The sequence below is a fragment of the Ascidia mentula genome, chromosome 4, assembly GCF_947561715.1.
Source record: "Ascidia mentula chromosome 4, kaAscMent1.1, whole genome shotgun sequence".
Taxonomy (NCBI): domain Eukaryota; kingdom Metazoa; phylum Chordata; class Ascidiacea; order Phlebobranchia; family Ascidiidae; genus Ascidia; species Ascidia mentula.
In genome coordinates, this window is record NC_138569.1 from 11,468,237 (window position 1) to 11,482,716 (window position 14,480).

At 41.6% G+C, this 14,480-nt stretch overlaps 1 protein-coding gene across 1 annotated transcript; it reads right to left on the reverse strand.

Annotated features, from left to right (window-relative positions):
• Positions 1–3,099: 3,099 nt before the first annotated feature.
• LOC145898079 (uncharacterized) lies at positions 3,100–6,723 on the reverse strand. The gene has a single exon (XM_082986519.1). It carries the CDS (start codon positions 6,721–6,723, stop codon positions 3,100–3,102), a length of 3,624 nt encoding a protein of 1,207 aa, XP_082842645.1.
• Positions 6,724–14,480: the final 7,757 nt, after the last annotated feature.

Here is a 14,480-nt window from a genome sequence, read left to right on the forward strand (position 1 = left end):
TAAAATCACAAATTTTTTTTTAGCTACATCCTCTTGAACATTTTGATGCCTTTTCAACTAACTTTTTCACAGCACCCAACACCAAATGACTAGCTGACTGAGAAGGGCAAAAAATGCTCTAAAACTGCACCAAACACACTGAAATCGCCCTGGCAACAGCACGTGCCTTCCTGCTCATTCAACCATAAATTTGTCCCCAATGCATCACTAATTGCCTTGTGACGTAACTGTTTCTCTGTGACAGAGGAGTAGAAGACGGACATTCCCCGCGGGCGAAACTTTTTTTGATAGAAATACTACTACGCGGTCTATAAATGGTTCACATGATTTTTCTTTTAGTTTTATTGATGTATTGAACTTTTTACCTACTATATTGCGGTAGATTATCTCTTAACTGTGGCTTCGATGGCGCCAACGCGTGAGTCTCAATAATGGTTGATCCAAAATCTGTCGATCTGTCGGTTTCACCAGCAAACGGTTGAATCCGAATAAACAGTTTATTATCAGACTGTGGGAATAAAACACAAACCGCCGAATAGCTTGTAGAGTCTTAGTAATAATAGCAGTGTCTTGTCACCGAATAGAAGTACGATGATTCCGAATAGTGGAGTCGAGCCGAATAGTAAAGAGCCCAATTAACAGGCACACATGACTATCTTTACTTGGACTATCGGAAGCTTGTTGGTTGGTTTAGTCACGTGCCGTTAGACATCACTTGGGTTAATATAATATAAGAACAAAGGTGTGGTGTGACATAAGCATAGAACATCTTATGGGGTAAACAGGATGTTAAATGAATCACTTTACTCGAGAACATTCAATGGATAAATCATTTGGGTCACCTTATGGGATAATGTTTACACTTGGGTCGGAAGTTGCGAAATATCCAATGCCCATGGTAACGGGCTTGCAAATGCTTTTGCGATGCTGCAAACGAAATGAATTATGCAACACTTCTGCAATGCTGCCCACAAGACATTACGCAATACTAAGCTGACCAAGATGAATTTCTCCCACGTGCTAGAGCGGGCTTATCAGATTTATAACGCACGAGTATCATGACTTGGCGAATTAAAGAGTGACGTGCGTTAATGAACGAATGTTGGTTAAACAAACAAAAGCGATAACATACAATTTTCATTATTTTCTACAGATCCGAGGTGCCCCCAGGAGGATCTTATGTCCTATAGGATAGCAAAAATAGTCCCAGGGGCAACCAAAGCAACTTTCCTGAGACAAAAAAAGGAACTTTGGTTGCCCCCTAAAACTGAAAAATTGCGTAGAAAAGGGTTGGGGCCAACATTAAATTGCAAATTGGATGTGGCTTTTGTGATTCATTATTTCGCAAAACCAACTTACATTTTTTTCAACCTATTTAGCTAAAATAATGTCCAAACAGGGGGCGAAAGCTTAAAGCAACTATCCTGCAACTAATTTTGACCTGAATGCATAGACAAGAAGCGGGCCTAACATAAAATCACAAATTTTTTTTTAGCTACATCCTCTTGAACATTTTGATGCCTTTTCAACTAACTTTTTCACAGCACCCAACACCAAATGACTAGCTGACTGAGAAGGGCAAAAAATGCTCTAAAAAATAATGTGAGGCATTATCCAACAAAGTTTACACATTATTATGCCTGCCAAGCGATTTTATTTAATTGTGTAAGCTGCAGACAGATGGCCACTGTTTCATATGATTTTTTTTTAGTTTCTGGTTGCACTAAATATGCGCTTATGCCATTGTAACCGAAATTAGTGCGGCGACCCTGTAATTCTGCCTAACGTCCAGGTGGCGAGTTGTTAAGGGTCTAAACTAATAGTTTTCCCAACCCCAACTGCGATTTTAAACAGGGTAGCCAAACCCAATATGGAAAACGTCCAAGTTACCCTGTACCAGAGGCCTACCGCAAAGATCTGGAGCCGCGCAGCTAGGTGGCTACTTTTGCATAATAAAGAACAGACGTCAATACATACAAAAGGCTAAAAACGATAAATGCGCAATTTGAAACAACGTTTGTTTAACGCTTACACACCACAGTACTACACTTTACCCTGCGCCCAACAGCAACAAAATCTTTATGTACGAGACCACCGCGCTAACAACAAATAGCTCTTTACATCTCGCCACCACCAGAGAACTCCGGCTTGCCACTCATTATTTCGGCCGCCAGCAACTCAGTCAATTAGTGCATCCCATATCTGCCATGCAAACACGACTGCTCGAGCGTGAATAAAAATAACAAGTAAAAAGGTAAATTAAATACAAATATATGTTAAAAGTGTGTGGAAAATAACAAAGAAAAACACGTTAACAAGTGAATCTATAGATTAGAGAAAATATAGATTGAAGTGAACATATAGATAGAAACAATACGTGTGAAAACAAAACGAAGAAAGGTCGTTTACACCATGTGCAGTCAAAGCTGGCAGTGGTATTTTCTGCAATTTATCACCAAACATTTGGCTTAAACACCAATTCAACATGTTTATTGCAATAATTTTTAATATGTGGTGTAACGTGCTTTTTCTGCGGATCGGCGGCGCTACACGCTACACAGCAGTTTTTTGGCCTTTAGCCCAAACGCGTCCCATCCAATCTTCTAGGTAGCCGAGCCCGCGAAACACAACAGACACTTGTATTCGATACAGGAACGACCGGCACAACAACGCGCCAGGAATGGAACGACCGGCACAACAACACGCCAGGAATGGAACGGTTTCGAACTGTTTTGCGACCGATCTTATTCCGTAAATTATCAGTAGTGACAACACATCTTTCAGTTGCATTAGTAATCCAGTAAACTTTTCAATTGTTGCAAAGCAGTCAACAAACTATTTCGCGTTTTGCAACTAAAACCTTATTCAAATAGAATCAGTATTATTATATGTACCACAATAACTGGCAACACAACTAGCAATGAAAAACAGAACCATGCGGTCTGCACGCGCACGTCTACTGCGCAGCCTTTATCACATAATAACGAGAGTTGTGCCAAACATAGAAAACATAACGTGAAAGAATTAACGAAATTGGGTTTGGGAATCTACATCCTCCCCCCGAAAATTGGGAAACCAATTTTACATCGACACAAAGATTCACAACTCAGTCTCATTCTCCTGCGCGGGGATCACCACGCAGAGCTTAGTGATGGGTCTCCTGAGGAAACCGCCGGCCGTCTTCACTGCAACGCTCCTCACCACCTGGTGTTTATCATGGAATAGTTCGGTGACTTTTCGTTGCCAAAACTCATCGGCAACATGCTGAACCAGGCGGTATCGGCGTCTGGCGTAGCAATCGCTCGGGTAGGTCATCGTCGGCGGCAATCCCACCGATGGGTTAATTCTTAATAGGTGGTTTGGCGTCAAGGGCATGTCTTCACCAACTTCCAGGGAAACTTCAGTTAGAGGTCGTGAATTTATGATGTTCTCCACCTCCAACAGCAACGTGTATAGGGCGTCATCGTCTAGTTTTCCCTCAGGATAAATCGCCATCATAATTCTTCGGACGGTTCTGATCATCCGTTCCCACACTCCACCCATGTGGCTTGCTCCTGGTGGGTTGCACGACCACTTCACCTTCCGCAAGTAGTCACAGATCTGATTTTGGTTCCACTTTTCCACGTCTTCCTTCATAACGCGGTTAGCACCGACGAAATTGGTTCCGTTATCCGAGTAAATGTGTGATATTGGACCACGTCGTGCAAGAAATCGCCTCAAGACATTCAAAAAGGCGTCTGTAGTTAGGTCGGCAGCAACTTCTGAATGAACAGCACGTGTCGTCATACACGTAAACAGACATCCGTACCTTTTTATTTCGCATCTGCGTTGTCTGATCAGCAAAGGTCCGAAATAGTCCACACCGACGTGTGAGAATGGTGGTTCGTCAACCTGCAATCTGGACGGAGGCAGGTCAGCCATCAGCTGCTGTCCTGGCTTGGCGTTTCTTCGTCGGCAAAACAAGCAATGGCGTATAACCCGGCGAACAGTCGCTCGGGCGTTCACTATCCAGTAACGCTGGCACAACAAACTCAATGTGTAGTTGATACCAGCATGCCCCGCACCTTGGGCGTGCACTTCTTGGGCAATTAATTCCGTTAGGCGACAATCATTTGGCAGAATCGCCGGATGCCTTGTTTCGTAGCTCAACGTCGCGTTGTCGAGTTTGCCGCCAACACGAAGTATGTCGTCCTTCAATATAGGGTCGAGCCTATAGAGCGCAGATTTTGGCAGCAGTTTACCCGTGGGTCGCGATGCAAGCCAATCAGCAAAGTGCTGACGCTGCACAAACTTGACGAGTTCTGACTCAGCAATTTTTAATTCGTCAACGGATATAGGCGAGTGTGACACGGTCACCTCTTTCTTTTTAGCTTTACAGTACAAGTAGCGTTTAAACCTGAGCAACCATGCAGTTGCCAACTTCAAACAATGTAGTGATGAAAAATAGACAATCAAACGATCAGTACCTTTTTCTTCGAGCGTTGTGAGGAAAACATCCGCCTTGATTCTTTCCAAGTCAAAGCTTTTGCAGACCTCAGCAGTAGTTGGTTTCTTAGTAAATCGATTTGGCCACTGGTCGGGTGTCTTTCGCAGGAACTCAGGTCCGGTTAACCACATTCCACTGCACAGTGCATTGGCAGTAACACCGCGAGACGCTGCATCAGCCGGGTTCTCGTCGGTTGGCACGTGCATCCAATCATGGACACATGAGTGATTCAAAATCTGTGTAATTCGATTTCGCGAAAATATAGGAAAGTTCTTACTGTCGGCGTGCAAACTCTGCAGCACGATGGATGAGTCAGTCCAAAACAGACAAGGACAGTCTTCTAAATCAAGTTCCTCCTTCACTGTTCGTGACATTTTTACTGCATCCAAAGCAGCCTCCAGTTCCAGTCGTGGTATGGTTTGCCTTCCTGAACCGGAAAGTAGTGATTTGCCCATCACCAGAGAGCACGTAACGTTCGAGCGGTCATCTACTGACCTCAGGTAACAAGCACAACCTCGTGCTTCTGACGAAGCGTCAGCAAAAACATGTAACTGTACTTTGGACGCATTGGTGGTCATTCGATAAAAACGAGGTATTCTTACCTCACAAAGGTCACAGAGGCTTTCTCGCCATTTTCGCCACCTGGCTTGATCCGTGGTCGGCATGACATCGTCCCATCCAATCTTCTGTTGACACACGTCCCTGTAGATCAATCTGGCTTCTAGGACCACGGGTGCAACGAGTCCAAGGGGGTCAAACAGGGAGTTTGTCACGGAGAGCATTCCACGTCGCGTAATCGGTTTGTCCGGCAGGACGACATTAAATCCAAACTCGTCCTCCGGCAGACGCCAGCTGATTCCCAGAACACGTTCCTGTACCTCTCCGCCAAGCGGAATGTTCTGGATTAATTTGGACCTTTCTCCGTTAGGAACAGAGGTCATCACAGCATCACTCGATGACAACCATTTTGTCAGCCTGAAACCTCCCATGGACAGTAGACTTCTCAAATTTTCCAACATTTTAATTCCCATTGTTTCTGTGGGGATTGATAATAAACAATCGTCCACATAAAAGTTTTTTCTCACAACCTCGGCAACACGAGGATCAAAAAACTTCCCAAATTCACGTAGGCAGAATGTGGCGCAGCTTGGGGACGACTTCGCGCCAAATAAATGAACAGTCATTCGGTGAGGCACAGGATCCTTCAGTGTGTCGCCTCCTGGCCACCACAAGAATCTGAAGGCGTCACGATTCTGCTGCGTGACGCGTACTTGATGGAACATGGCTTCTATGTCCGCAACCAAAGCCACGGCTTCTTTGCGGAATCTCAGAAGCACTCCAACTAACGAGTTCATTAAGTCTGGTCCTTTCATCAAGTGATCGTTGATAGAGTTACCGTCGCACTTTGCGGCACAGTCAAAAACGATTCGAAGCTTATCCGGCTTCTTTGGGTTTACCACGGGGTGGTGAGGAAGGTACCACTTCCGACCATCAGTACTAATTTCTTCTTCTGTAACCCATTCGGCATAACCCTTTTCCAAAAGGATTTGCATCTGCTGAACATACTTTTGACTTAAACTTGCATCACGTGACAAACGCTTCCTAAGACCAGACAGTCGTTTCTGTGCCAATTTCAAAGTGTTGGGAAGAATGTCTGCCGAATTTCGCCACAACAGCGGTAACTGGTAATGTCCGTCTTTGTGTTCCACTTGCTTGGCCATGATGTCATATGCAATGACGTCTTCTGCTGAAAACTTCAATCCAAACTCCATTGCCTCCCTGTTGCTCCGGAGCCACTGGAGGAAGGATTCGGCATCCCCCAAATCACCACTTCGCATGGGGTAAGTTTCACCATCATCGGTCACGATGACGTCATCGATGTTATTAAAGGAATTGAAACGTTCAATTCCTTGCAACAGAAAACTACAGCTCCTGGAGGTTTTCTGTGGAGCATGACCTCTTAGCAACCAACCTAGAGGCGTTTTGACAGCGTCCGGGTACTCCGGATCAGGAGAGAACCGACTCTCCAAACATCGATGAACTAAGTAGCTGTCTGTACCAATAAGTAATGTGACAGACCCACCTTTGATTTGCGGTAAATGTACTCCCTTCAGATGCTTGGGACGAACAGGTGTTCCAAACTTTGGGACATGCTCAGGCGGGACAGGGATTTCGTCAAGTAGCGTCACTTCCGGTAAATTGAACTCCTCTCCTCCCATCATGGGCAGTACTGACATGGAGATTTTCACGGTGTTCAGCTCCTTATGCACCATTGATCGAACCGAGCTGCATACGAACGGGTTCGCCTTCCACCTCAACATCCAACATGTTGATCAGCCGTTTCTCACTGAAGGTTTTGTCCGAACCAGTGTCCAACAGAGCATATGTTTCAATTTCCTTGTCCCCGACGCGGACTCGAACAGGAACAATGTCTAACCAAGCGGACAATGAGTTGCTACCATGACAGCCCACGGTATTCAAGCAACTACCCTGCGTCAAAGACGCCGAGTCATTTCCATTTTTGTCCTCCGAAGATGCGTCCGTCGGTCGGGGTCTCGCCGGATTGTGCAGTAGCGCATGATGGTATGCACTTCCACAACCTTCCTCATGGCAAACCGTCTTACTGCTACAATCGACAACCATGTGTCCCACATCAAGACACCGGAAACACAAACCTTTCGCTCGCACAAATTGTCGTCGCTCACGATGCGATTTTCGTTTAAACGCATAGCAGACGACAAGGTCATGCGGCTTTGCACAACAAGGACACGGTTTCTTTCGTTGTGTTGACCGTTGTTCGTTCTGCACCGATTTCTGTGCACTAGTAGTAGCAATGGCGTTGTATGACGTCGCCTTTTGTCGTTTGATACCTTGATTCTTTTCAGGGCCTGAAGGAAAGAGACCTTTCCCATATATCGAGTTGGCTTTCTCACTCTGCTTTACAACGAAATTTGCAAAATCCACGAAACGCGCGACTCTACCCGTTTCCCTTTGCAATGCAACAGATACAGATACCCACTTACATTGCATCTCCACAGGTAGCTTGCTAGCAATAGCAACAATAAAACCGACGGAATCTACGGTAGACATACCAGTTATTTCCTCCAATGATACGCAACATCTCTTAAGGAGGACGGCCAACTTTTCCAAACCGTCGGGGTCATTTCGTCCAATCTTCGGACTTTCTTGCAACTTCCTTTCGCAGCAACGAGCGATGATATGTGGTTGACCATAGCGTTCGTACAATTCTTTCCAAGCAAGTTCGTAGCTGATTGCAGGGTTTGAGGATGACGTATGGGGCCTCAGCTTTTCATTGACACTCGGCGTGCAATGTTGCAGCAAGTATGTAAGTCTTAAATCATCACAGTCTAATCTGCTAGCAATATGAATTTTGTACCGATTTGCAAATGACCAATAGTCCATAGGGTCGCCATCAAACTTTGTTATTTGTGGTTTTGGAAGAAAACGTTCACCAACCTCCGTATAATGAGGTCTAAACTGTGTCGTAGAGGTATGTCCATTATGTGGCGAATAAATATTATCACGTGGTACCTTTTGGCGACTAGGACGTTCGAATTCCTTGAACTTTATTTCGTTTGGTTTAGGATCTTCGATCACTAATTCTTCAGGATTCTTGGGACACACCGTGTCTCTTCGGGGTTCGTATTTTAACGAACAAACACTCCCAACTTCTTCCCATGCGTTCAGTTCGGCTTCTGCTAATTCTAACTTCCGTTGAGATTCGCGATCAGCGATTTCAGCTTCCAATTTTCGTTTAGCTAGTTCTCGTTCAGCTTCCAATTTTCGTTTTTCTAGTTCTCGTTCAGCTTCCAATTTTCTTTCTTCTTTTCTTTCTTCATCTTGCTTGCGTGCTAATCGAGCAAGGTTTAGCTTCACACGACTTTCCTTTAATTTAATACTGTATGTCGAGCTCCTAGAAGATCTTACGCTCCCAGTGTGAATAGTGGTAATCATCTTGTAACTGTTTTAATGCACAGCCAAGCCGTTTTCTCTTCTTCTTTGTCAGGACAGGCATGTTGTGACGTCACAAACGGTTGTAACAATGACAGTTCGAAACTTGTATGTAACGTGCTTTTTCTGCGGATCGGCGGCGCTACACGCTACACAGCAGTTTTTTGGCCTTTAGCCCAAACGCGTCCCATCCAATCTTCTAGGTAGCCGAGCCCGCGAAACACAACAGACACTTGTATTCGATACAGGAACGACCGGCACAACAACGCGCCAGGAATGGAACGACCGGCACAACAACACGCCAGGAATGGAACGGTTTCGAACTGTTTTGCGACCGATCTTATTCCGTAAATTATCAGTAGTGACAACACATCTTTCAGTTGCATTAGTAATCCAGTAAACTTTTCAATTGTTGCAAAGCAGTCAACAAACTATTTCGCGTTTTGCAACTAAAACCTTATTCAAATAGAATCAGTAGTACCACAATAACTGGCAACACAACTAGCAATGAAAAACATAACCATGCGGTCTGCACGCGCACGTCTACTGCGCAGCCTTTATCACATAATAACGAGAGTTGTGCCAAACATAGAAAACATAACGTGAAAGAATTAACGAAATTGGGTTCGGGAATCTACATGTGGCTTTTGTGCATATATTTCTGTTGACAAATAAAAGACTATTTGACAAACTGTAATTGGCTTTTTTGTTACAGTAAAAAGTTGTTCGAGTAATAGAGGTAAAAAGTTGTAAGGCACAAAAACATAGGAATTTAAAGCGTCGTGACCTCACTGGGAGCTTGTTTTTTTAGAACTGGCACCGAAAGTGCCCGATCCAACTGGGCTGCGATGTCTTGGTTGCGAAGCCAGTAAACCTTGTGTTCTGGATACGATAGCTGTGATCGCCAAGTAAGGACCTATGTATAGTGGGACGATCCTGCTACGGTTGCATGAAACACTTCTGCGTAGAAAGGAACAGTGTATAAATATCACGCAGAACCGAAAACCATCAGAAATATGTTTTTTGTCGGTGTTGCTCTAATTAAATGCAAAGCTGCTATGACCGTGCCACATATACTTTAATACACTGCTGGATTAAATAAAATTTCATGATAAAAACACCCAAAAATAAGGACATATTTTAGCAAGACAAATTTTAGCAAACATTTTAAAACTATTAGGTCATAAAAAATTTCCCCAACAATTGAGATTTGGTATAAAAGGACTAGAGGCAGATATTTTGATTTAAATAAAAAATTCGTACTGAATTGTTGCCTGACCAAACAAATATTGCTACGCATAAACATTTTACTGCAACAATTATGATTTGAATGAAATATAAAACTTCAATTAAGTTTTCCCATCAGCTAATATTAAACGCCTAAAGGCAAGCGCTTGTCCCAATTGAAGTGCAGACATCGTCCGATGAATATAATTATGATTTTGTGTTCTACAGCAACCCATAATCGAAGTTGTGCTGTTCTTCAGCGTGAACAGAACCTTTTAATAAGCAGTGTGCAAATCAAAGTTGATCAGTTGGTGTCTACAGCTGAGAAGGTTATAACAGTAAAACTTGAAATTTGTGCTTATTTTACGAGCATGAAAAATGATCGTATTACATCAAAAGTTCGTAAGAAAGACATATGTCTACCCTTGGACCTTTGTTGACGGCGGGGATGTTAGTTTATCATAACTTTAACTAACTTCATCGTCGACTTCACAGACACAAAGGGAAATAACAGCAAATTAAAAGTGGAAATAAAGTCAGAAAGAGAAACATTGCAAAATTATACACAATCTAGCATCGCGTTTATGTGTACTTTTTTATAAAAAGATTAAAAGCTTAAAAAATATACAAGGCCATTCAATTAGTGTAAGGTAGTACATAACCCCAACGCGCAAACGCCGCTTTTAATTTGTGAAATACGCAGGCTCTAGCTTTTTTTCTTTAAATATATTTTATTACAGTGGTTGTAGGTATAGGCTTTTTAGGACAAATATCTCAAACTTAACAAAAATCTCCAATAATTATTAATCTTATCAGCCATTTGTTTTTTGTGCTGATTGTCGCAAAAATAATGAATTCCTCTCAGCCTTCTTGTCTTATTAAAATAGGGACATAATGCGGAATCGTACGTACCCATACTCTAAACATTAGGAAAACTCCAACGTTGGATAAAGTCATAGCATGACGTCATTCAAACGCTAACAGTGAGGTAATTACCCGAAAATAGCAAAATGGCGGCAAAAGAGTCGTATAGTAACATACCCATAATCAAACAACGCTTTAGATATCCGTTTTTATACAACACTCACTTTAAGTATATAAAACGATAGATTTGAATTTCAAAATAACGATGATAATTTTTATCAAAACTAACACAACACCCATTGAAATTAATTTTGCTTTACCACCCACTTTAAGTTCAAAACACAGCTGCGTCTTTCGGTTCCACTGAATCTTCAAACTTGGCATTGGCAAGTTAACATTCATTGAATACGTTGGATAACTGTCCGTTAATTGTTCAATGAATTGATTGCTTCTTCTCACCCATTTCTGTACATTTTAAAGTATAAAAACATTTGGGAATTATATGAATTTGACTGGAAGAATTCATATTCCTGCTATATTAGGCGGCCACGATGCAGTGGTGACCAAAACATGTTCAACATATTTAGGTGTACGCAAATAGTTCGCAAAGTTATGAAAACTTTTGACGCAATTTGGTTATCGGGACTCGCCAATGAAAATCGCTTTGCAAGGAACTAGTCCCTTTACCATACCAACAAGCGTAGTAGGTAAATTTTGCGAGGCTCAATGTTTATATATAAGGCTTATATTTTACACGTTACAGTCATTTTTACTTAAACCTAAACGGAAAGTGTATTCAATTGAGAATTCATAAATACCAAACTGGCGTGGAAGCGTTGTTTTGGGTGTTATGTACCCAATTAATCCACAAAAATATGGGCAAACAGTGACATCACACATAAACTATGTCATTGTCACGAACCGAAATTATCTTGTTTGATAGTGTCGATAAAAGGGACAACAGCGACGAAGTTAATTAAAACTGTAACATTTAAACCTATTTTGTTGATAGGATTTATATTTGGACAAATAGACCCTAACTTTATCCCTTAGATTGTGTTCAGTTTGTATCATACCATGCTGTGGGAGTGTGAACGAATACATTGACACCCACAAACGCAGACGAAATGAAGGACACAGACGGAGTTGAGCTTTCCTGCATAACTCCCACAGTCTTCTGCTTCACGACAGACCACGCACGCACTTTACTCATAAATGCTGTGTTACCCTTTCGCAAGCTTGACTCAGCCAGACTCGACTCGACTCAACTATAACTAATCTTGTTCACTCGCCTAGTCATTACCGCGCTTGATTGCATTATTACCCGACTGAACCCGCAACGTGTGTTTCTATTTAAATTAAAGCTAGTCTGCTCACGGAGTCAGACTAGTTAGTTATAGCCGAGAATACTGCAGAATTAGAACTATGCAACCCGGGGAGGCAACACATCGGTTGACTTTTGTTACGTGATCACCTTACTTTTCGGATTAGTTTGTTTCTTGTACTACTCTTTTGCATTGTACTCGAAATTTTGCTTGTTCAGGTCAGAATTATTCGCGTGACGTATCGTCGGCTTCAAAATACACCATACGCTTCGTTGTCATGTCAAACGCCCCCCCCCCAGGTTGTTTTTAAAAAACGAGTGGCTATGTTACGCGCAATGTGTTTCTTACACGACGCACACAGAATATGTTGACCTAGTTTCGCTTGGGTAACTGACATCGGTTGTTGCAACATCATGCAGTCTCGTTGTATGATATGCCAACAGGTACTTATTGGTTGTGTCGTAGACCGATCTCGTGTGTTCATCGTTAACGCCGCCCTTTTGTCTAATACGTCTCATGCGTTGAAATTCAAACACAGTTTTTCGATACTTGATGACGTAATAGTAACAAATAATGACGTCATAATATAACCGCGCCCCCCCCTGGAAAAATGAAAACTAGGCTCCTATGGTTACAGCCAATACAACTAATAGGAAGAAGATGATGTTTCCAGCCTCAAACCAGTCATATAGAATGAGACCAAAACATCATAAAACAGTCCAATGCTTAATTATATGACACATGTTAATTAGTGTTAATTAATAAACATCCTAAGGCTAATTAGTGGCATAAATATGATAAAAAATTATGATCATCCTGGCACCATAAAAATGATATGGGAGTGATGTCATTAACTTTCCAACTAGACCATGCAAAATATTGTTTTACTCGAAATCAATTAATATACCAAACTAGGAACTGTTTTACTGGTAAAATAGTGCAGTATATAACTGCAATAAATTGTATCAGTTTCAGTGGTTTAAGCACTTAAATTCTTTCATATGAAGTGTCATTCCTATAGTGATGGACCAATTTTCTCTGCAGAAAATAGAAATTGCCATGGAGTTAACAAAGTAATTTTATTTAATTGGGCATGCAAATTTCAGTACCATTTGATTTAAGCAATTGCAAGCATCGAATACTAAGCGAAATTGATAATGGGAAAGAACCAACCACACACAGGCAACATTAAAACAATGTTTTTTTTGTCACTAGTTGGTGAGTGGCTGAAGATTCAAAACCTTCCCATGTTCGTTCATTGAAAACACACATTTGCACACACTTAAATTTAAATTATAAATTTGACGAACATGGCAAATTTTCTTTTAGTCCCATTTTCTGTATTTCTATGGAAGAGTTTTTGGTTGGGAAAAACTCTTGCATTGCAGAATAAAATTAGGTTACACATGGATATCACTGTTAAGGTTGAATTAGTACAGATGTACAGGCTGTGCCAGGACGATTTCGAGTCTGGCAGTCCATTGGTAATAAATTTGGGTTGTTTTGTGAAAATATTAATCACAAAAAGTACACTAGTGCAGTCACCAACCCTCCTCTATGCAATGTATGTAGAATTATATGTGTTATAACTGTTTTGGCAGGCCGCAGGACATGATTTTTTCCGGAAAGTCTTTGCAAAACTTTCTGTGTGCTGTCCTAATGCAGCTATGCTGAATCGCGTAAAGTGGTTTTATTGGCACCTACGTTTACAATGCTGTAAAGAAATTGTTGCATTTGGCCATATAGGGTCAAGTTCAAGGAATGATTTAGATGGCGGTCGGCATCTTTTATTGCATTTTGTAGAGCATTATATTTCAGTTTTTATGATCTTGGTCATTATTGGCACTAATTTTTACAAAGCTGTGCAGAGTTTTTTTAATTTGGCCAGTAATTTGCATGCATTATGCTGAATTGCAAAAAGAGGGAGTCAAGTTCAAGGGATGATTTGGATGTGGTCCACCATCTAAATTCCTTAAATCCTTTAATATGTATTTTGTAGAGCATTAAATTTCCATTCTCGTGATCTTGGTCAATATTGGCACCTTTTAGTGCTACATCATGCAACACTGACCACACATGATTAATGCTGTTTGTAAATTGGCTGGAATTAGTAAAATAATTGTTGTTTTAATGTTATGATTTTTTCTGTTCCAAGTAGTGGCGAGAAAGTTTGTCTTATGTCATTGTTGAGGTATAAATTGGTTGCACTCGTTTTGATATTTTGTACCAATGACAATATTACCATACATGAACTATCTACACATACAGCCATATCATTTGTATTGTGATGTGCTTGCTTATTAGAATTTTTTTTTTCATTTTTTTTAGTTCATTTGTGGTTTTATGTAAGGCCCATCTCTCCTTGACACAATAGCACCAAAATTAGGTGCTGAAGATTTGCCTTTTCGCCTGTAGGGCACAAGATCTTCCAGGAGGCTCTACAAATCCTACTGTCCCATCCAGGTGCAATAATTTTCTTTTTTTGTGGAACAGCGGATGCATTCTTGCAGAGGACCTTGAAAACAGGATTTCTTCGGTTTAATTACATATAGGTTCTGAACAGTGTACTGCTGGAGTTAATACAAGTTTTAGCCACTGTTAGTTAC